Consider the following 23,857-nt stretch of genomic DNA (forward strand, 5'->3'; position numbering starts at 1 on the left):
ATGTCGTGATCTGTATTGATCACGGCACCTGAGGGGTTAATGGCAGAGATCAGCGCAATTGCTGATGTCCGCCATTACCGGCAGGTCCGTGGCTGCTGACAGCCGACCAGGGAATGAAGCCAGCGCAGCTCCTGCGCTGATATCACAGCTGCGCCGTATATGTATGGTGTTGTGCGCTAAGAGGTGCTATGCAGCGCCGTACATTTACGGAGCATGTCCTTAAGGGGTTAAGGACCCAGCCCATTTTCACCTTAAGGACCCGGCCATTTTTTGCACATCTTACCACTGTCCCTTTAAACATTAATAACTCTGGGATGCTTTCACTTTTCATTCTGATTCCGAGATTTTTACGTGACATATTCTACTTTGTTAGTGGTAAATTTGTGTTGATACTTGCATCATTTCTTGGTGAAAAATTCCCAAATTTGATGAATTTTTTTTACTTTGAAACTCTTGGCTTATAAGGAAAATGGACATCCCAAATAAATTTATATATTCACGTATACAATATGTCTACTTTATGTTGGAATCGTTTTTTACTTTTGGAAGACATCAGAGGGCTTCAAAGTTCAGCAACAATTTTTCCAATTTTTCACAACCTTTTCAAAATCTGAATTTTTCAGGGACCAGTCCAGTTTTGAAGTGGATTTGAGGGGCCTTCATATTAGAAATACCCCATAAATGACCCCATTATAAAAACTGCACCCTTCAAAGTATTCAAGATGACGTACAGTAAGTGTGTTAACCCTTTAGGTGTTTCACAGGAATAGCAGCAAAGTGAAGGAGAAAATTCTAAATCTTCATTTTTTACACTGGCATGTTCCTGTAGACCCAGTTTTTTATTTTTACAAGGGGTAAAAGAGAAATCTCCCTAAAATGTGTAACCCAATTTCTCTCGAGTAAGGAAATACCTCATGTGTATGTCAAGTGCACTGCGGGCGCACTACAATGCTCCGAGAAGGAGTCACATTTTGGCTTTTGGAAAGCAAATTTAGCGGAAATGGTTTTTGGGGGGCATGTCACATTTAGGAAGCCCCTATGGTTCCAGAGCAGCGAAAGAAAAACCCAACATGACTACACCCCTCAAAGAACATAACAAGGGGTCCAGTGAGCCTTAACACCTCACAGGTGTTTGATGACTTTTCGTTAATTTTGGATGTGTAAATGAAGAAAAACAGCATTTCCACTAAAATGCTGTTTTTTTTCCCCCCCATATTTCACACTTTTACAAGGGGTAATAGGCGAAAATGCCCCACAAACTTTATAACCCCATTTCTTCTGGGTATGGAAATACCCCATGTGTGGACATCAAGTGCTCTGCTGGCGCACTACAATGCTCAGAAGGGAAAGAATGCCATTTATCTTGGAGAGAGCATTTGGTTGGAAGTCGGGGTCCTTGTGAGTTTACAAAGCCCCCTGTGGTGCCAAAACAGTGGACCCCCCCCACATGTGACCCCATTTTGGAAACTACACCCCTCAAAGAATTTAATAAGGGGTGCAGTGAGTATTTACACCCCACTGGCATTTGACAGGTCTTTGGAACAGTGGGCTGTGCAAATGAAAAATTTAATTTTTTCATTTTCACAGACCACTGTTCCAAAAAATCTGTCAGACACCTGTGGGGCGTAAATGCTCACTGTACCCCTTATAACATTCCGTGAGGGGTGTAGTTTCCAAAATGGGGTCAAATGTGGGGGGGGGGTCCATTGTTCTGGCGCTATGGGGGCTTTGTAAACACATGCCCAATGGAGCTCCTTCTCTTCTGAGCATTGTAGTTCGCCCGCAGAGCACTTTACATCCACATATGGGTTATGTTTTTACTCAGAAGAAATGGGTTTACATATTTTGGGTGGCTTTTTTTCCTATTTTCCCTTGTGAAAATGAAAAATTTAGGGTAACACCAGCATTTTAGTAAAAAAAAAAGTTTTTTTTTCCCATCCAACTTTAACGATAATTCGTCAAACACCTTGGTGGTGTTAAAGGGGTTCTCCGGTGCTTACACATCTTATCCCCTATCCAAAAGGATAGGGAATAAGATGCCTGATCGCGGGAGTCCTGCCGCTGGGGACCCCAGTGATCTTGCACGCGGCACCCCGTTTGTAATCAGTCCCCGGAATGTGTCCGCTCCGGGTCTGATTACCGACGACCACAGGGCCGGCGGCGCGTGACGTCACGCCTCCGCCCCCGTGTGACGTCACACTCCGCCCCTCAATGCAAGCCTTGAGAACACGCTCCAGGAACTGATTACAAACGGGGTGCCGCGTGCAAGATCCCGGGGGTCCCGATCAGGCATCTTATCCCCTATCCTTTGGATAGGGAATAAGATGTGTAAGCACCGGAGAACCCCTTTAAGGCTCACTATACCCCTTGTTACGTTCCTTGAGGGGTGTAGTTTCCAAAATGGGGTCACATGTGGGTATATATTTTTTTGCGTTTATGTCAAAACTGCTGTAAAATCATCCACCCCTGTGCAAATCACCAATTTAGGCCTCAAATGTACATAGTGCGCACTCACTCCTGAGCCACGTTGTGCACCCGCAGAGCATTTTATGCCCACATATGCGGTATTTCTGAACTCAGGAGAAATTGCAGTACACATTTTGGGGGTCTTTTTTTTCCCTTTTAACTCTTGTGAAAATAAAAAGTATGGGGCAACACCAGCATGTTAGTGTAAAAGGTTTTATTTTTTTTTTACACGAACAGGCTGGTGTAGACCCCAACTTTTCCTTTTCATAAGGGGTAAAAGGAGAAAAAGCCCCCCCAAAATTGGTAACGCAATTTCTCCCGAGTATGGAGTTGTTGTTTTGCTACAGCTGGAGGCTCCATTTTGGAAACACTGCCGTACGATACGTTTTCATTTTTATTGGGGTGACCGTGTAAGGGGGTGTGAATGTAGTGTTTTACCCTTTATTATGTGTTGTTGTAGTGTTTTTAGGGTACATTCACACTGGTGGGGGTTTACGGTGAGTTTCCTGCTAGGAGTTTGCGCTGCGGAAACACACTGTAAATCCGCCCATGTGAATGTACCCTGTACGTTCACATGGGGGACAAACCTCCTACTGTTGCAAAACTACAACTCCCACTGACCGTGCAGGCTGGGAGTTGCACTTTAGCAACAGCTGGAGGCACACTGGTTGGAAAACCTTCAGTTAAGTTCTGTTATCTAACTCGGTATTTTTCAACCAGTGGGCCTCCAGCTGTTGCAAAACTACAATTTCCAGCATGTACTGATCACCGAAGGGCATGCTGGGAGATGTAGTTATGCCACAGCTGGAGGTAAGCAACTACAACTCCCTGCATGGCGAGAAAGCTGTTTGCTGTTCGTGCATGCTGGGATTTGTAGTTTTGCAAGATCTAGAGGGCCATAGTTTAGAGATCACTGCACAGTGATCTCCAAACTGTAACCCTCCAGCTGTTGCAAAAATACAAATCCCAGCATGCCTACACAGCAAACAGATGTCTGGGCATTCTGAGAGTTGTAGTTTTGCAACATCTGGAGGGTTACAGTTTAGAGACCACTGTATAGTGGTCTTCAAACTGTAGCCATCCAGATGTTGCTAGGCAACTCACCGGCTTCCGTAGTCTGCTGCACCAGGGAGCCAGCCGATCGCCGCCGCCGATGGTAAGTGACCTCCGGGGCCGGTCACAGGACAGTTCCGCTGTTCTGCCCGCACTACTGGGGTTAAGGGACCTGGGGGGGGTAACACAGCAGCATCACCACAGGAGAAATGAAGCTTCTTATTGGCTGACTAAAATTGGCTGTCCATGTACATAGTGGATGTGTCCTTCAGAGTTAGTCACTCTTTGTATTCATTCTCTGCTCTGACTAGAATATGAAATTATATGTATTAACTTTCTAAATAAAATAAGAAATGACACTGGGACAATACTTGGTTACTATAAACTTGTTTCCTGTACTAGTCTATATGATGCACTGTATAGTGCCTTAAACAGTCTCTTTAATCATGTGTGCAACTGTATGTAAAGTATTGATTTTGTTTAATACCCTATACAGGTTGTATACATCACCAAAGAAAAGGTTATCCTCCTCGCAGAAATCAGTCAGCCCCTTGGTCTGGTGTCGGCAAGTTTTTGATAGTCCCACACCTGATGTGGAATGTGCAAAAAAGTCCCTCATCCACAGGCTCGACCAGACCATGTCGGGTGAGTACAAGTGTCCTTCTGTTTAACTATACCCAGGCACAGGGGTAGTCCATTTAAAATAAGTGTGCGCGCGTGTGTGCGCGCGTGTGTGTGCGCGCGTGTGTGTGCGCACATTAGATTTTGCAGTCAATGTGAAAAGCACCACGATACCCAGTTTTAGTCCAAATATAAAATAAATAAATAAAAAAAAACATAAGACAGTTACGTTAAATAAGTTAAACATAAGAAATGTGAACAGTACTCTTGGCAGGTAGTGTGGGTGAAACGGATGATAACCATATTTACATGTCCCCGATCCATGGTCCCGCTGTCTGTGTTCCTTCAATTCGGGCAGCACAGGGTGGAGCTTTCTGACGTCACCGCTGTTTATTTCCCCAAGCCTGCTTGCAGTGGGGCCCAGCAGAGAAGCATTAGTGGTGACGTCAGGGTGCTCCACCTGTGCTCCAAGCCTGCCGTGCAAATGGAAGGATTGAAGGAAGAAAACGGGGAACGGGACCACAGATTGGGGGCAGGTAATTATGGTTAGCAGTGTCCCCTGCACTATTGATGAGTTTTTCTTTAAGACCTGTTGACCCTTTATCAGCTTGTTTTTTTTCTGTTACATTTACTAGATGTTCTAAAATTAAAGGGGTACTCCACTGCCCCAGCGTTCGAAACATTTAGTTCCGAAAGCTGGGTGCGAGGTCGTGACATCACGGCCACACCCCCTCAATGCAAGTCTATGGGAGGGGGCTACGCCCCCTCCCATAGACTTGTATTGAGGGTGTGTGGCCGTGATGTCACAACCCCGTACTCAGCTTTCGGAACTAAATGTTCCAAACGCTGGGGCAGTGGAGTACCCCTTTTAAGGTATTGTCCATCAAGCTTCATGTGCTGAGGCTTTGGATCAGCATCTCGGGTTTTTCTACTTAAGACACTTTGTGGATTTAATAAATGTGCTGTGTCCTCCGGAGTACATTGTCTATCTGGTTTCCGTCAGCTTCTACCAGCTCTCACTGGAAAACTGCAGCAGCTGAGCAAAGCCTGATAGTCTATGAGCGTCTTCCGCTAACCCAGCCTCTCTGAGGATTAACATAAAAACCTGACAGGGCGCAACGCTCGTTCAAGAGCTTCGGTTTGTAGCAATCCATCATCTAAACCAGTAGTAAAAACAGGCTTTTATGCGAGGTGTAGTTTTACTTAAAATCTGTTTTATTCTTCCCTCTGAAAAGTTTTCCTCTCTGAGAATATGGCATCTATTCTGCTAATTCAACATTTGAACATGTTGTACTTGGTGTCCTTCAGCCAAATCCCACAATAGTCAATTCTTTGTACTTTTACAGTGAAGCTTGTGGTACAGTAAAAATCACAAAAGATAGAATTGAGGTCTCAAATGGACAAGTAGAAAATAATTGTGGGTAAACATTATGATCTTGTCCTTCTTAATCTGCTTTCACACTATAAAATTTATCCGTTTTAAAGATCAGTTTGATGTTCCGTTATGAAAACCCTGAAAATCGGCCATTAAACGTCCGTTAAATCCCATTATAGTCTATGGGATTTTTACATTATCCGTTTTAATCCGTTATAGTCCGTTATGAATAACGGATGTTATTTTGTGAAGGGAGATTGAACTGCATGCACTATTTCTCCCGACAGACTAGAACGGATTAAAACGGATAATGTAAAAATCTCAGACTATAATGGGATTTTCTAACGGACGTTTAATGGACGATTTTCAGGGTTTTCATAACGGAAGATCAAACGGATCTTTAAAACGGATGAATTTTATAGTGTGAAAGCAGCCTTATCCAGCCCACAGACTAGAATGAAGCAGCAGCATGCATTTCTAACTGCAGCACAATTCAAGTAGTAGTATGAAGTAGGTGGTCCCCCCCCCCCCCCCTTTCGTGTGATCAGTCTGTGGTCCCACCTCAAATCACACTAATTTCTTATGCTGTGGATAGGAAAGGAGCATATTTTGTAGGCAAACACTTTTTTAAGGGGGCTCCGCAGGTCACAGGTTGGAATAGACTGCATTAAGCTCTTTGACTGCCATTGGTCACTTACAGAAGCCAGGTGACTACTTGTTGTGAAAATGTAACGTGCTGGAGATGCTCTTATATAAAGTTCACACACAGCATTAAAAAAAAACCTGCTGAGCAAGCTTAAATATTTGCAATAAATTCTGCATGTGTTAGGCCCTGTTCACATCACAATTCAGGATCCTATTGTTGGTTTACATCGAATGTGCTGACAAATGTAGCCTTACATATACCTTGGCATGCCAGTAGACTTGAGTAAACCAAATGTAGTCTGTGACTGTTTGGTCTACATTTGGTCTATTCAGCCATATGGCTTTGAGGGGGGTGTATGTCAGAATAGTTTTATGACTGTACTCTGATGTCCAACAGACACATGAAACATTGTTTAAACAGTGCCTTACACTCATTTATTTATTTATTTTTTAATGTTGATTTGGTTGATGATTTAATAGATTGTCTTGCAAAGGGCAGAATCTGCTGTTAAAATCCACAACCCACCATCTTTATTATTTTCATCTCCCCTCTCTATGGCCACTATTGAAAGGCCATCTGTCAGTATGTTGGGCCGATGCTCTTCCTTGAGGTGTCCACGAAAAAAAAGACGGGGAATGTCTTGGTAAAATCAAATGTACAACATGTCTTGTATATCAAATATATATCTGAGTTATCTGAACATCTTTGTTTATTCTGTCTTCCAGCCAGCAAGAGGCAGAGTATGTACAGCATTCCCTATAGCTCTTCCAGCTTTGCCAGCTCTTCCAGCTATGCCAGCTCCTACAGCCCAAATCCTAGTGGAAGCCCCTATAACAGTGGTTTAAGCTCTCCCTCCCCCGTCCATGCGAGACCTCCGGTGGTGAGGCAGCTGGTTCTGCCAATCAGCACAGGTGAGTATATAAATGTCTGCTCTTTACGGAAGGGCAAGTTAAGAGGTTATTGGGGTCTTTACTATACTTGATGGGTCATACTGTACTGAATGTTGTACTAATGGAGACCTGACCTCATATTTCTGATTCCTGTACAGCCAAAGAACTACTAAATGGCATGATCAAACTTCACAAAGCTACATTTGTGAACAAGTTTGTGATATGTCATAATATAGTAGTAATTAAGGAGCTATTTCCATTACATAAAGTGATGCCATTACTTTAAAGGGAACCTGTCACTAAGTTTTACGAGTCGCAACAGGTAATTGAGGTTATCATGTGTCCTACCATGCCTGCATATCTACTGGCACATATAAAAATGTGGAGAAAACAACTTTTATAAATGTCACATGCAGTATGTAAATTAGTAGTAGTCACCAGGCATGCTGAAGTAGTCACGGTGCCCCGGGTTGTAATCATGCCTATTCAGACTCTAATAATGCCTATCCAGACATGATAACCTAGCTGTGACCACGGACATGAGGCCCTGACTGAGCTACTTAATCATGTCTGGATAGGCACAATTACAGCCCTGGGAGCCGTGACTACTTCAGCAGCTGCATTCCACCGGACAGCCATGTGCTTGGTGACTACTTGAACCTAATTTACATACTGTGTGTTATATTTATAAAAGTAATTTTCTCCACATTTATAGATGTGCCAGCAGACATCCAGGTATGGCAGGATACATTAACCACTATGTGTTGCCACTCATTATATATAGGGTAAAACTTAGTGACCGGTTTCCTTTTAAGGTCGGTGAAGGTCTGATCTCTGGGATCCCAACCAAACCACAGCTCCGTTGAAGTGAATGGGGTCCTTGCAGGAGCACCACTGTGCAGGGAAAACGTGAGGGGGAGCAGCGCTGGTTTCTTTGTCAGGGTTGAAGGGCTCCAGAGATTAGACTAGGGATCGACCGATTATCGGTTTGGCCGATATTATCAGCCGATATTCACGATTTTGGACGTTATCGGTATCGGCAATTAGCTTGCCGATAATGCCCCGCACCCCCCCACCGCACCGCCCCGGCTGCTGCCCCATTGCCTCCCCCATCCCCGGTTTTATAATTACAGGGGCCCGGGTCCACGCTATTTCTGGCTCCCGGAGACAGAAGTAGAGCGGGCCCCAGGAACAGGTAATTATAAAACCGGGAATGGGGGGGGCACGGCGCGTTGGCGGTGATAGGACTCAGGACCCCAGGACAGGCAGGGGGAGAGAAGCAGGTGGCGGCAGCGGTCTCTGGCATTGCAAAAGCCGCTGCAGTTCATTGATTTAAAGCGCCCGCTTTAAATCAATGATCTGCAGCGGTGTCACCGGGGGGGGGGGGAATAAATAGCCGTTGACTTATACCGGAATATCGGCTATCTGCCTCTTCTGACTTCTCTTTTAAGTGGTCTCCCTCTGCTCTTAAATACCTTGGGGTTTTCCTGACTCCCTCCTGTGCCTCCCTGTACTCAGCTAATTTTCCTTCTTTGTTTCGGCAACTTCAGGGTCTTCTGGAGTTGTGGTGATTCCAATATATGTTTTTCGATCGCATAGTGGCTGTCAAAATGACAGTCCTCCCTAAATTTTTACACTTTTTCAATACTCTTCCGGTACGGGTCCCACTCTCTGCTATTCACTCCCTTTATTCTGTTTTCTGCTTTATATGGGACGCTAGACAACCTAGTTTACCAATGACTGCAATGATGGCGAGTAGGTCCTTTGGGGCTCTGGCTGTACCGGATGTGGCTAAGTATTATTGGGCTGCCCATCTGTGTCACTTGGCTGCTTGGTCCTCATATCATGCATGTAGTCGATGGATGGGGCTTGAGAAGCTTTGGCTGGCCCCTGTTCATCCCAACTCTCTCTCCTTTTGGACTCTCCTCTCCTTCTTTGGGTCCTCTTTTGGGTCCAATGGCTTTCTCCCGAAATGTCTGGGGTTATTGTTCCGCTAAGTTTATACTGGTGTGCTTGCCTTCTGCTCTGTGATCCTTTTTATACCATCCAAATTTTTTGCCTGGCTTGACATCTGGTATGGTGAGCTTATGGGGTGCTAGGGGACTCTTTTGTTGGGCAGATGAAGTACATTTTCGTTCCTGTGCTCTTCTACCGTTTGATCAATTGGTGTCCAAGAATGGTCTTCTCTCCTCAGAGTGGTTCCATTATCTCCAGCTTAGTCATATGTCCTCTACCCTGGGTTCTACGGTGGTCTCTCTGCCTACAGGTTTTGAACAAATATGCCATCCGGGTCCGCAGATGAAGGGTCTCCTTTCTGCTATTTATTCCATCCTCAATTCTCCACTGTGTGGTGCTGACCCTGCACATCTCTACATGGACCGGTGGGAGGAGGCCCTGAATACCAGTATTACTATCCCCCAATGGCGTGTGATTTGGGAGAGGGCCTCCAAGGCCTCGTTTTGTACGGCTTATAAAGAAACACAATTTAAACTGCTTATGGGGTGGTACCATACTCCTGAACTCCTTAGCAGATTGAACCCTTCCATCCCTCCACAGTGCTGGCATTGCGGGGTGGGGATTGGGTCCACTTTTGTCAAATTTTTGGGCCCCCTTGACCCCCTGGTTTACTTCTTGCATTTGTCTCATAGGGCCCTCATCAAGAAGCCGTTTAAATTGTTTATGCACGTTGTTTTGGCAGCCAAGACACTGATTACTGAATATTGGAAACAGATTGCCCCTCCGTCTGAGAACGAGTTGTTGGCCCGAATTCGTGAGATCCAATCCCTCGAGCCTCTGACTGCTTCTCTGAACAATACTGTACCGTTGTTACTCTCTATTTGGGACCCGGGGGATTGTTTCACTGATCAGCAGCCTCCCTGAGCCATCTACCTTCTTTTCCTTACGATGTTCCCTTCCCTCCCTTTTTGTTCGCCTATGTACTGTCTGATGTAGTGTGTTTTTTTTTTTTTTTTTTTTTTTTTCTGCTTGATTTGTGTTCTTTGTAATGCCGTTATTGTTGGCTTTGGCCGTTGGGTACACATGCAGTGTTGATATGTTTGGTTATACGCGCAGTTTCTTCTAGTGAATAGTTGTTTAATGATCATTTGGACTGCCATGCTTTCCAGATTCTTTCGGCATGATACCTTATTGCTATGTATATTTGGATTTTGGATTTCTATTTTTAAAAATTTTAATAAAAATTTACAGTTGGGGAAAAAAGTTTACAAGTATGACATCAAGTTGTCCCCTGAGTGATTGTAGGTACATGCACACATACACTCGGCCACAGGTCATTTACTTGGGGGACACAACACCCACATTCCCATGATCAGTAGTGGTCCCAGCAGTCAGACCTCCACCGATTCAGCTAGTTTGTCACTGATCCTGTGGATAGGCAAGATACCTTTTCAATTTTGGGAAAATCCCTTTTAAATAAAGAATGGCTGGTTAAAAAAAAATTCTAAAGGGAATGACTGGATGACTTATATGAATGCTGTCTAACATAAAGACTGTTGTGTGTCAGGCCCGAGCAATAGACAGTCCAACAATCGTAATGAACCATTGATTTTGTATGCAATAAATGATGCAGCATAGTCATACCTAGTCTTTCTAGTATTCTAGGTGTCAAGATTATGGGTGGTCAGTGTTAATTGTTGACATCCTAACTAGTTTGGGCTGGCTGACGTTTGGGTGCCAGTAATGGTCTTGAAGTACAGTGGGTAGTTTAATATTTTGTTACTTCCTACATAGATTTCTGAAATCGAGGAATTAATGATTCTGGTCTACCTGCCACCAAGACCTTAGTAGAAGATCCTTTATAGAGGAACTATGGCCTCTCTTGACCTAAGTTAATACTTGTATTTCCCATAAAATAGTTTCCTTAAAAGGCCAGGTTCACATGACAGAATCTGCGGCCAGAAGAATTTTGGCCGGTGATTCTGAATCCCATCAGTGCTGATTGAATCAGCGCTAGGACTGCACGAACCCTGCCATCCTGATTGATGGCAATGTCTGTATCGTGGATTCCACCAGAACATTGAGCACGTTCAATGTTCTGGTGGAATTTATAGATCGAAATTTTCTGACAGAAATTTTGCAGTGTGAATAGGTTAACGGAAAACCCATCCACTTGCATTTTGCCCTCAGGCAGTAGAAATTCAGAAGTAGAATTCCGGTCGTAAATTCCATAGTGTGAACCCGGCCTTAAACGCTGTGCTGTTTGTTCTTGCTAGAAATGTAGCCAGCTGTGTGTTGGGGGGAATGTTCATACTGTCTGGCATAGTTAGAGGTATAAGACAAGGAAGGAGAGAGGGCGCTCTCCTGAACCACTACCTATCCTTAGACCAGCCTGGTTCCCCCTTATGCTATTTTATGACTTGCCGGCACTTTAGTTTCCTCGGAGACACGTTATTTTCCAAACACAAGAAGAATATTTTTGGCTGGGCTCATGCCTCGGAATATCATGTTACTTACAGCACAAAGCAGGGTTGGACCTGGCCCTTTGCCCAAATGTAATGTTTTACTAGCTATTTTTCCTGTATTCAAAGTCAAGTGGCACAAATAATGATCTGTGTACGCCAGTGTCATTGGAGGTTAAGGTTGCTGGGTTTTCATTGAGTTCTGTACACAGCGTGTACCATTATAGACCTGATCCTGTGTCCATGCTCTACACTACTTTACATATTAATCAATTAATGACACAGGCAAATAAAAGAACAAGGCGTATCTGGACCCATCTCTAAGAGGTGACAGTCACATGCCAATGCTCAAGTCGGTGTTTCCCAACCTTTTTCAGCTCTGGTCAGCCCTTTTGAAATTTGTCTCGAACCTACTGAATAATTTTCGATCGAAGACAAAAAAATGACTAAAAATAAACGATGCACAATACCTATATATCTGACTACGTAGATGACCGTACTGCTATTTCCAGGGACTCGCAGATGACCTCTTCTCTGATTGGAGTTATTCAGTTTCCCTTTACCTCTCCATCTGGGCCGGACTATCATGGCTATTTCTGCCAGCCACAGAACCTGCAACACAGACCCATTAGGCTCTGCATCCTCCCCTTTATCCAGCCCAAACACACACAATGCTACCCCCCCTCCCCCCCCTAAATGCTTCCCGATGGGGTACTAGTCTGGTGGGGGCAACAATTTTCTCTGCCATGGCAATGGTACTTATATACATGGAGGCATGTTTCCCAACCAGGGTGCCTCCAGTTGTTGTAAAACTACAACTCCCAGCGCTGTCCGGGTATGCTGGGAGTTTTAGTTTTGCAACATCTGGAGGCACCCTGATTGGGAAACCCTGACATAGACTACTCTAGAATATCTGTTAAAAGCAGTAAAACGCTTTAAGACCACAATGCCTACGTATACATTACTTAAAAGTATAGATCAGTGGTCCCCAAACTGTGGCCCTCCAGATGTTGCAAAACTACAACTCCCAGCATGCCTGGGCAGCCAACGGCTGTCCAGGCATGCTGGGAATTGTAGTTTTGCAACATCTGGAGGGCCACAGTTTGGGGACCACTGGTATAGATGCACTGTGTGTGTACAGATGCAAATCCTAAAATACCGGGTAAAAGATTTGAGTGCGAGTTGTCCTTTTTGCTATTTACTTGCTTATCTCGTCTTTGTAATAATTACATTTGTGGTGTTGTTTTTTTTTCTAGGACACTATAAGAACTCTACAGAGAGAATACCTCCTCCTGTCAGCCCACAATCCTCTGTAGACAGTGAACTTAGTACATCTGAGATGGATGAGGACTCTGTAGGGTCAAATTACAAGCTAAATGATGTCACAGATGTTCAAATACTTGCCCGGATGCAAGAGGAAAGTGAGTATGTAATGTCCATCAAGAAATCCACTCTGCATCCAATCTCCTGGATTGCTGACCAGTGACTAGTCACATTTAGCATAGTATTGCAGTTGCAGAGTTAAGTGTTTTAACTCCTTGTTTCTTTTCTCTGTGCAAGGAAGGTGTGAGCACACTAGTTGACAAGAATAAAAGAGACGGAAGTCCAGAACTCAAGATGAAGAGCCAAGTTAATTTATTGCTGTGCACAAAGATTAAAGGGGTTATCCAGGAAAAAACAACTTCAGCAGCTGATAATTATTGGAAGGATTAAGATTTTTTTAATAGAAGCAATTTACAAATCTTTTTAACTTTCTGGAGCCAGTTGATTGATTTTTTCTTTCCTGGAATACCCCTTTTAAAATCCATAACAAGACCTTAACCCCTTAACGACACAGGACGTATATTTACGTCCTGCGCCGGCTCCTGCGATATGAAGCGGGATCGCGCCGCGATCCCGCATCATATCGCGACGGTCCCGGCGCTCATCAACGGCCAGGACCCGCGGCTAATACCACACATCGCTGATCGCAGCGATGTGCGGTATTAACCCTTTAGAAGCGGTGGTCAAAGCTGACCGCCGCTTCTAAAGTGAGAGTGAAAGTGACCCGGCTGCTCAGTAGGGCTGTTCGGGACCCCCGCGGTGAAATCGCGGCGTCCCGAACAGCTTGCAGGACACCGGGAGGGCCCTTACCTGCCTCCTCGGTGTCCGATCGGCGAATGACTGCTCCGTGCCTGAGATCCAGGCAGGAGCAGTCAAGCGCCGATAACACTGATCACAGGCGTGTTAATACACGCCAGTGATCAGCATAGGAGATCAGTGTGTGCAGTGTTATAGGTCCCTATGGGACCTATAACACTGCAAAAAAAATTTAAAAAAAAAGTGTTAATAAAGGTCATTTAACCCCTTCCCTAATAAAAGTTTGAATCACCCCCCCTTTCCCATAAAAAAAAAGTGTAAAAAAAATAAACATATGTGGTATCGCCGCATGCGTAAATGTCTGAACTATAAAAATATATCATTAATTAAACCGCACGGTCAATGGAGTACACGCAAAAAAATTCCAGTCAAAAAAAGCGCATTTTTGGTCACTTTTTATACCATTAAAAAATGAATAAAAAGTGATCAAAAAGTCTGATCAAAACAAAAATCATACTGATAAAAACTTCAGATCACGGCGCAAAAAATTAGTCCACATACCGCCCTGTACGTGGAGAAATAAAAAAGTTATAGGGGTCAGAAGATGACATTTTTAAACATATAAATTTTCCTGCATGCAGTTATGATTTTTTCCAGAAGTACGACAAAATCAAACCTATATAAGTAGGATATCATTTTAACCGTATGGACCTACAGAATGATAAGGTGTTATTTTTACCGAAATATGCACTGCGTAGAAACGGAAGCCCCCAAAATTAACAAAATGGCGTTTTTTCTTCGATTTTGTCGCACAATGATTTTTTTTTTCCGTTTCGCCATGTCACTGCAAAGTAGAATTGGCGACGCAAAAAATAAGCCATAATATGGATTTTTAGGTGGCAAATTGAAAGGGTTATGATTTTTAAAAGGTAAGGAGGAAAAAACAAAAGTGCAAAAACTGAAAAACCCTGAGTCCTTAAGGGGTTAAACCACTGATGCATTTCAATCAAACTCTTAATCATAGACTGATCAAGAATGTTTGGAACTCGTCAGTTGTTCTTGGTCTTTTTATGGACTTTATTATGTCGTGGGGAGCTTCAGACAGACAACAAGAGCATTACCTTTTACATTGCTTTGCTGAGTTCTCCTGTCAGAGTGGAGCACTGAGTTCTGATTGGAGCAAAGTATCCCCTTTAATGAGAAAGGTGTACAGAGCAGGTAAAGGGGTAACTGACCACAGTGCTGTCTATGTCAGGAACTGTCCAGAGAGGTTTGCTTTGGGGATTTGCTCCAGCTCTGGACAGTTCCTGACATGGACAGGGGTGGCAGCAGAGAGCTACACAACATTATAAGAGACATAGAGCAGCTGATAAGGCTAAAGATTTTAAAATAGAAGTAAGTTACCAATCTGTATAAGTTTCTGGCACCAGTTGATATGAAAATTTTTTTTTTCCCAGTACCCCATTAAAGAGGAGTGCTAGGCCTACACTCTTTTGTGTTTAGATAAATCATCTTAGATCTTCATCTCTAGAATGCATTTAGAAAGATGACAAACTTCAGTGCAGTGCTCAGAATTGTGCACATGTCCATCATTGTATGAATTTGTCTTCCATACGAAGAAGCCTGAATTAGTCATGGTCTGTGGCGGTAATAAACGGTCTGCTGAACCAACGTGCAAGGGGCCTTGTGTGTGCCTGTTGCATTCTTTTATTTCCACTTTTTCAGTCCTTGTTTATTTTGGCTTTATGGTTTGTAATCTGACATCTTAACTGTGTTTTGCTTTTAATCTGAATCTCCTATTTTCTGTGTTAAAATCTAAAGCTGCTCTTTCTCTGTTCTGACCCTGGACAGGTCTACGGCAAGAATATGCAGCTTCTGCTTCCCGGCGCAGCTCTGGCTCCTCTTGTCACTCTATGAGGAGAGGCACCTATAGTGACCAGGAACTTGATGCTCACAGTTTGGAAGATGAGGAGGATGCCATCCACCACTCTGCACACCTGTCTGTCAGCAGGTACTCCCCTTCTCCACGGCATTCTCCTCGGCCTTCTCCCAGACATTCGCCAAGAAATTCTCCTCGCTCCAGATCTCCAGCCCGCAGCTTGGAGTACAGAGGATCTTCCCCTCAGCCTATGCTCAGCCGTCTACAGCAGCCTCGCCTCTCTCTTCAGGGACATGCTACTGACATGCAAACGAACGTGGTAAAAAATGAAGGTAAAATATCAACAGAAATAAATTCTGTGTACCCAGAAGTCTTTTAACATCTGTGTTGGGGTGAATATTGCAGACAGTTTTACCGTTATAGCAATGAGCTTTATTACCAGCTAGTCAGCTACTTTGAATATAGAGCTTGCTGCATAATTTGTACAGATTTTTTTTCAATGCATGTGAATAAGGTAACAAATACCAAATTTTATTGCATTGGATGCAGATTTAATGAGTATTTTGGTGCTGAATTTATACCGTAATTCTTCACCATTGACACCTGAACCTATAGGTAAAGTGAGTGAGGGCTGCAGTTTAGACAAACATTGTGACATTAGCTCACGTGGCCCAGAGTATGCCGGGGGCTATAAATGGCAGCCGTGTAGATTTTAATTTCCTCCTTGGTGCCCTCCATTTTTATTTCCTGAATCTCTGAGGCTAATAAATTTTATAGCAGCTTTGCAAGATGACAATATTGTTAATCCTGAACCACAAGACCTCCCTGCTAGCAGCGTCTCCTCTGGAAATGCCTTGTGCTGGGAAAAGTCCTCCCTGCTCCCACCTTTTGATATGGCTCAGTAACTTTGGGCACTGCTCTGTTCTTCTCATAGACATGCCATGTGCACAATACCCTGTTGATAGATAGGTCCTACAAACGGCAAAGTAAAACATCTCTGAGGTCAAGTGATAAAATGTAGACTGCTAAAAAATACAATTAAGGTTTGTTTAGGTTTGCAACTTCTTTTCCGACAGATTTCTATTGATATTTGATGGTCGTAATAAATGTATTATTTGAAGAATGGCAACGTTATGGCTAGCAAAGGGCGAATAAGGTAAAGAAACCTGTTAGCGGAGGCGCTGCACAACTGTAGTCATGAAGAGAAGACTCGAGCAGCATAGGACAATAAAACTTTTAATGGTATAATTGGGGACAACGCGTTTCAGCATACCCTAATGCCTTCCTCAGTTCCACTTGGTTGTGGAAGTCCTGCGTGGATCTGTGCTGCCGCGGTCTGCCAGCACAGATACACGCAGGACTTCCACAAGCAGCAACCCGGAACTGAGCACAATCAACATCTGGGAACTGTAAGTGGACCTGAGGAAGGCATTAGGATATGCCAAAACGCGTTGTTCCCAATTATACCAATAAATGTTTTATCGTCCTGTGCTGCTCGAGTCTTCTCTTCATGACTACAGTTGTGCAGAGCCTCCGCTAACCAGTTTCTTTACCTTATTCGCCTTTCGCTATTCTCTATCGGTCACCATTACCGGGGTCCAATATTGGCAAGAGTGTAGCAGCCAACAACCGCAATCACCTTCACTTAAGCCATTTGCTGCAAATTCCAGTGCAGCTTCATAAAAGGTCGGTATATCACCTGGGTGTGGTGAAGTGTACACACCAGCAGATACACCTACCTCATCAGGGAGCGCCCCCTGTGTGTTTTTTTTTCTTTATCTCTTTCTTAAATGTTATGGATAAGGATACATTAAATGGTTCATATCAGTCATAAAAGCCTTGATAACAGCATGCACAGAGCTGTAATGTCTCCCCTCTGTGTACATTGGTGTTGCCCAACCAGGGTGCCTCCAGCTGTTGCAAAACTACAACTTCCAGCATGCCTGGACAGCCAACGGCTGTCCAGGCATGCTGGGAGTTGTGGTTTTGCAACAGCTGGAGGCACCCTGGTTGGGAGACACTGGTGTACATGATGGGTAACTAATGTGTTTTCTTTTTTTTTTCTTTTCTCCTGCACCTCGTCATGTAGAGAAACTGAGGAGGAGTCTTCCAAATCTCTCCAGGGTATCGAGCCCACAGACGGTGGAGGCTGTAAAAAACAGCAGAAGTTTTGAGTCAAACTTGCAGGTTCAAAATGGTGGAGCGCCTCGAGTATCGAGCACTTCCAGTAAGTGAAAACCTCTTACCTGCATGAGACTGGGAATCTGTCATGTTAACCCATGACAATACTGTATGCAGCATGCAAGCATTAAAGTGAAAAGAGAACTCCTTAACAACGTGAGATGTATAGTCAATGAAAACTTCTGCAATTCCAGATCTGGGGACCTGGTCTGATATTAGTAAATTAACTTGTACTTAAGGAATGATGAGTTATATCACTGGACCTCCATGATCACTAAAACAAGGGTGCAGAGTCCATAGATACCCCTTCAGCACATCTGTGTAGCCAAGTATACACGCTGAAGCTTTATTTACTGGGTATGGGGCGGCCATGTGTTCTGCCATGCTATCAAAACTTCTCACATGGTTGGGCTTTTAGGAAGAACAGGGCACTCCGGACCCCCCTGGTTTAGTGATTGGAGTGAACTGAGCCACCGGCTGTCATGTTTACAATCTTCGTTGTTGGGAAGACCCCTTTTAATGTCAATGTATTCTGTATTTGAATCGCTATATTGCATTACATGTTGCGTACATGGGGTGTGAAATAAAGGCATTAGAATCAACATGGATTAATTTGTTTTGTGCATGGCCTCCTTGCATGTGCTTCGCAGTATGCATCAAGCTATTACTGGCTGATATTTCCTGGAAAGTATTTTGGACAAATGTATGTTGCTCATAGGCTGTTTACATACTGGCCCTCATTTACTAAGAGTGGAGTTTAGGTTTTAATTCCCTACAATTTATTTTCCACGGTATTTACTAAGGTTTCCCTACATTTTCCACTTTCCCTACACTTTGCTTTTTTTTTTTTACACATGCTCTGATCTGTCGGGTTTTCCTCAGCTCAAATTCACCACATTTTATGTGGAAACCTTAGTAAATATGTTGGGTTTTTGTGAATGTCGGGAACACTCCCCTTTTTGGAGATCACGCCCCCTTTTCACGGCAGCCACGCCCCTTTCGGGTTTTCTTAGCAAAATGGAGAGTTAGTGGGGGTTTTTTTCAATTCTGGTGCACATTCTGGCGCAGACAGAATTTGTGGCGCAGATTCTGGCGCAGACAGATTTTCTGGCGCAATGCGACAGAATCTGGCGCACAACCCGACAAAACATGTCGGGTTTGCAATAGTAAATGAGGGCCACTATGTTCATGCCCTGCATTTCAAGTATAAATCCTCAAAGCTAGTGGCATATATGTGAAATGTATCTAAAGAGTACCATCCCCTGGACAGAGGCCAAAGTGTCCTTTTGTTCTTAAAGGGGCACTCCGCTGCTCAGCATTTGGAACAAACTGTTCCGAATGCTGGAGCAGGGAACTAGTGACGTCATAGCCCCGCCCCCTCATGACGTCACTCCCCACCCCCTCAAAGCAAGTCTATGGGAGGGGGCAAGTCTATGGGAGGGGGTGTGACAGGTGATGACGTCACTTGCTCCCTGCTTCAGCGTTCGGAACAGTTTTTTTTCTACACAGGAGCATTTTTTTTCTACACAGGAAAGAGCAGCAGACTGCTCTTTCCTATAAAGAAGGCCACTACAAAAAATATATAGGAAAAAAATAAATAAAAAAATAATATAAATAATTTGTTTAACCGTAAGTCAATGGGCACCATAGGCCTGTACATTGGCATACTTTGAAGCTTTTCATAGGAGGTATAGGTATATAAGGGTATGTTCACACAGCTGAATTTCTATTCAGCTTGGAAATTCTGCTTCATTAAAGGGGTATTCCAGGAAAAAACTTTTTCTTATATCAACTGGTTCCAGAAAGTTAAACAGATTTGTAAATTACTTCTATAAAAAAATCTTAATCCTTTCAATAATTATCAGCTGCAGAAGTTGAGTTGTTTTCTGTCTGGCAACAGTGCTCTCTGCTGACATCTCTGCTTGTTTTGGGAACTGCACAGAGTAGAAGAGGTTTGCTATGGGTATTTGCTTCTAAACTGGGCGGTTTCCGAGACACGTGTCATCAGAGAGCACTTAGACAAAAAGGAACAACTCAACTTCAGCAGCTCATAAATAGTGAAAGGATTAAGATTTTTTTAATAGAAGTAATTTACAAATCTGTTTAACTTTCTGGAGCCAGTTGATATATCCAAAAAAAGTTTTTTTTTTTTTTGTTTTTTTTCCTGGATAACCCCTTTAACATCAAGCTAACATTGTGGTGAATGGAATTTCCGCTGTCCCATTCACACAGCACATTTTCCGCTACTGCAGGCAATTCTGCATTCCGGATTTTGCTAAACCATTGAACCTGTTAATAGTTTTTGCAGAATTCCATTTCAGTGAAATTCCTGCAGCATTAATTCTGCTGTGTGAATGTGCCAGCGGTATCCCATTGAAGTGTATTGGCTATAAATTCATGCAGCATTTTTGTGCAGAAATACTGCTGTGTGGACCCAGACCCAACTGAATCAGCAAACAGAGCTCCAAATGCTCATGTGAATGAGGCCTTTTAAGTAAATATTGTGGAGATTTATCAAAATCTGTATGGAGGATTGTTCATGGCAACCAATCGGGTTCTTTTATGTTTTTAGAGGCCTTTTTAAAAATGATCTGGTTGCTATGGGCAACTGCTCAACTTTCCCTCTAGGAGAATAATTTTTTTTTATTTATTTTTTATTAATTTTTTTATTTTTTAAATCAACTGGTGCCAGAAAGTTAAGCAGATTTGTAAATTACTTCTATAAAAAAAATCTTAAAGGATTATAAAAATGTTATTTATTTATTTACCCCTCACTTGTTCCTGATAATACTGCTTCGGTGTCAGCCGTGCTTCTTTTGGTGCTGAGTCCCAATATGTCAGAGTGCCACTTAGCCAAATGACTGACTCTGGTAAGACACCACTGCTGTCAGTGATTGGCTGAGCGGCAGTGTGTCACATGGACCCCAGTCCCCAGGGAACTTAACTTTCTGGTGCTGGAGCCCAATACATCACATTACCGCTCAGCTAATCAGTGACTACAGTGGTGCTCCACCTTAGCCAGCGATTGGCTCAGCGGCACTTTGGCATATTGGGCTCCAGAACCAGAAAGGAGAGTACGACAAACATCAGAGCTGTGTTACAGGGACAAAGTGAGGGGTAAGTATAGAGTTTTTTTGACATGTTGGCAGCCTGGACATGTTGGTAAAAAAAAAAAAAATTATTTTTGCCAGACAACCGCCTTAAAACCTCTAGCATGTCTGTAGCCTCCTGCTAAAATGAGCGGTCTATGGAATTACCATGCAAGCCTAGAAGACTTCCTGCAATTCTGTAGACAGCTTTAGCAGTGCGCTACATAGTTGCCAGGAGTTGTAACCATGTATCCTACTACTACAACAACATTGTAGTTACACTGTAAGGGTATGTTTACACTGAGAAATGTGAATGTGTCTCCGATTTCCGCGAGCGGAGATTCCATCAGGCACTGCCGGAATAGGGTGGGTTCACACTACGTTTTGTCCCATACGGGAGCGCATACGGCAGGGGGGAGCTAAAAGCTCGCGCTCCCGTATGTCACCGTATGCGCTCCCGTATGTCATTCATTTCAATGAGCCGACCGGAGTGAAACGTTCGGTCCGGTCGGCTCATTTTTGCGCCGTATGCGCTTTTACAACTGGACCTAAAACTGTGGTCAACCACGGTTTTAGGTCCGGTTGTAAAAGCGCATACGGCGCAAAAATGAGCCGACCGGACCGAACGTTTCACTCCGGTCGGCTCATTGAAATGAATGACATACGGGAGCGCATACGGTGACATACGGGAGCGCGAGATTTTAGCTCCCCCCTGCCGTATGCGCTCCCGTATGGGACAAAACGTAGTGTGAACCCACCCATACTTTTGGTAGGACCCTCGCAGCCCTGTGCCATCACCATTGATGGCAATGCAGGGCTCGTGGACTTTCGTGCAAAGAATCAACATGTTCTTTCTTTGCGTGGATCAATTTCAACCGCTGCTGAAATTTCTTAGTGGGAACGGGTCTCACGGAAGTCCTACTCACACCGATATTCTGCTGGAATTACGCAGTGTGAACATACCCTAAATGTCAGTAGTCTTCTCTTCTATTGTGACCATCTGTTTCTGCAACTCCCACAGACTGGAATGAAGAGACAGCCACCACTCTATTCAGTCTCTACCTGGGTTCAGTGGTCAACAGTGGTGTGTGTGTTGGTCCTTGACACATTAGACTGTTGGTTCCTATACATTAGACTGTTAGGCAGGTTTTGGACTACATTCAACTAGTGGATGTTGTCTGTTGTAGTCTATTGGCTTGATACTTTGCCCCCCACAAGTCACTGCTAAGTTAAATAGGATTTGCACGTGCCAGCTTCAAATTTGCCCATTTGAAGTTTAGTGTAAGCAAAGTGTCCAACTTATGACTTTCCCCACGCTTCTCTGCACGCCTTTTTTTTCACAGCTTTTTCCACCCACCTTATGATATATAAGTTTATGTTCTACACTTCTCCACATTTAAATTACATCACCAAGAAGGAAAAGCTATGGAATTATGGAAATCACAGGATTGATAGACATGTTAATGATATGCCAATGATAAAAAATGGAAACAAAATATTCGAAACCCTTCAATTCTATACAGCCAGCAGTTTCCCAACCAGTGTGCCTCCAGATGTTGCAAACTACAACTCCTAGATTAAAGCGGTGTTTCCCAACCAGGGTGCCTCTGGCTGTCCGGGCATGCTGGGAGTTGTAGTTTTGCAACACCTGGAGGCACCCTGGTTGGGAAACACTGCTTTACAGCAACGAGTATGAACGCCACATGCAGGAATAGATGTACTTGCATACGGTCAATAGATGAGATTTATCAAAACCTGTCCAGAGGAAAAGTTGCTGATTTTCCCAGAGCAACCAATCGGATCGCTTCTTTCATTTTTCAAAGGTCCTTTCAAAAATGAAAGAAGCGATCTGATTGGTTGCTATGAGCAACACGGCAACTTTTCCTCTGGACAGGTTTTGATAATTCTCCCCCAATGAGGTTATACATAGTGGTTATTTCTCTGAAGTTTCCAAGGAGCAGTTTATAACCCAACACCAGGACACAATGCTTGTGTTACTGCGAGCCGCCAGGGTGGCTTTGTTTCCCATTGAGCACATCTGGGACGTCGCTTGTCGGCTATTGCTAAGGGAGCTGCCAGGAGCAAATTGTGAGGACTTGCATACCCAAGTGCATTCAGCGTGGCAGAACATTCATCAAACAACCATTAATAACCTTTTGATGGCATGCCACGGTATATAAGTGCAAATATTTCTACACTTGATGCCCATACGTAATACTAATCAAGGGGAAATGTTTTGATTAGTTTTAATGATTTTTTTTTTTTTGTCCATATTGCATATCATTAATATGTCTATGGATTCTGTAATTTCTAGAAGTCGGACTTTTCCTTGCTGAGGAGTGTATGTTTGCACCTTTGTTGCATATAGTAACCCACATTCTGACAATGAACTCTCCCAGCAATATGTGTTCTAGATGAACTAAATATTTCATTGTGTTTCAACAGCATCAAAAAGGCAGATAAGTATGCCACGTGCATCTCAGAAAACCAAACAGGTTGATGCTGCCCCTAAAGGAGGTAATGCCCCACCACTTGGTACCAAATAAAACCGTCCTAATACTAGTATCTGTCTGTTGGGACTGTACTGCCTATCACATGCCTGCTTAAGGGGGTACTCCTCCCGTAGACATCTTATTCCCTATGTCTGATCACCTGAGGTCTGGCCACTGGGACCCCCCACGATCTCTGGCCTGTACCCCCTGATCTCCACTCCGTGCCGGATTATGGGCCACCACAGCAATCATGCCCTCTTGCATAGACATTAACAGAGGGAGCAAGACAACAATGTTCAAAATGCCAGGGTGCCGAGTCGGAGATCGCAGGGGGTCCCAACAGGCGGACACCCGTGATCAGACATCATATCCTATATTCTTTGGATATGGGATAAGATGTCTAGGGGCAGAGTACCCCTTTAAGGACTCGACGACTAGTCCAAGACGCTAACGTGTCTACAAAAAAAGACCCTCCAGTTCAATGACCAGCTCCTAAGTTATACAATTTTTCCATCCCTTTTTATACATCAGCCAGGGCTTCTCAACCTTTCTGGACTTACCAGTCATAGCAGGTTGATGCCTTTGCCCTTATTAAAGGTAGAAGTTAGAAGTCAATGCCAAAATAAAATAAAAAAATTTCAACTTGTCTTTGAGTCAGTTGTATTGCT

The 23,857-nt window shown here is 43.7% G+C and overlaps 1 protein-coding gene across 2 annotated transcripts in view; it reads left to right on the plus strand.

Annotated features, from left to right (window-relative positions):
• SLAIN2 (SLAIN motif family member 2) overlaps positions 1-23,857 on the plus strand; it is a 52,348-nt gene that overhangs the window by 22,721 nt on the left and 5,770 nt on the right. The window contains exons 2-7 of one of the 2 annotated variants that reach the window (XM_056557601.1): positions 4,016-4,164; positions 6,887-7,072; positions 12,726-12,890; positions 15,400-15,759; positions 17,517-17,654; positions 23,143-23,214. In XM_056557601.1, the coding sequence (XP_056413576.1) occupies positions 4,016-4,164; positions 6,887-7,072; positions 12,726-12,890; positions 15,400-15,759; positions 17,517-17,654; positions 23,143-23,214 (1,070 nt within the window). The remainder of the gene's footprint in view (positions 1-4,015; positions 4,165-6,886; positions 7,073-12,725; positions 12,891-15,399; positions 15,760-17,516; positions 17,655-23,142; positions 23,215-23,857) is intronic. The other variant, XM_056557606.1, reaches the window with a different exon arrangement.

The sequence above is a fragment of the Hyla sarda genome, chromosome 1, assembly GCF_029499605.1.
Source record: "Hyla sarda isolate aHylSar1 chromosome 1, aHylSar1.hap1, whole genome shotgun sequence".
NCBI classification, from domain to species: Eukaryota; Metazoa; Chordata; class Amphibia; order Anura; family Hylidae; genus Hyla; species Hyla sarda.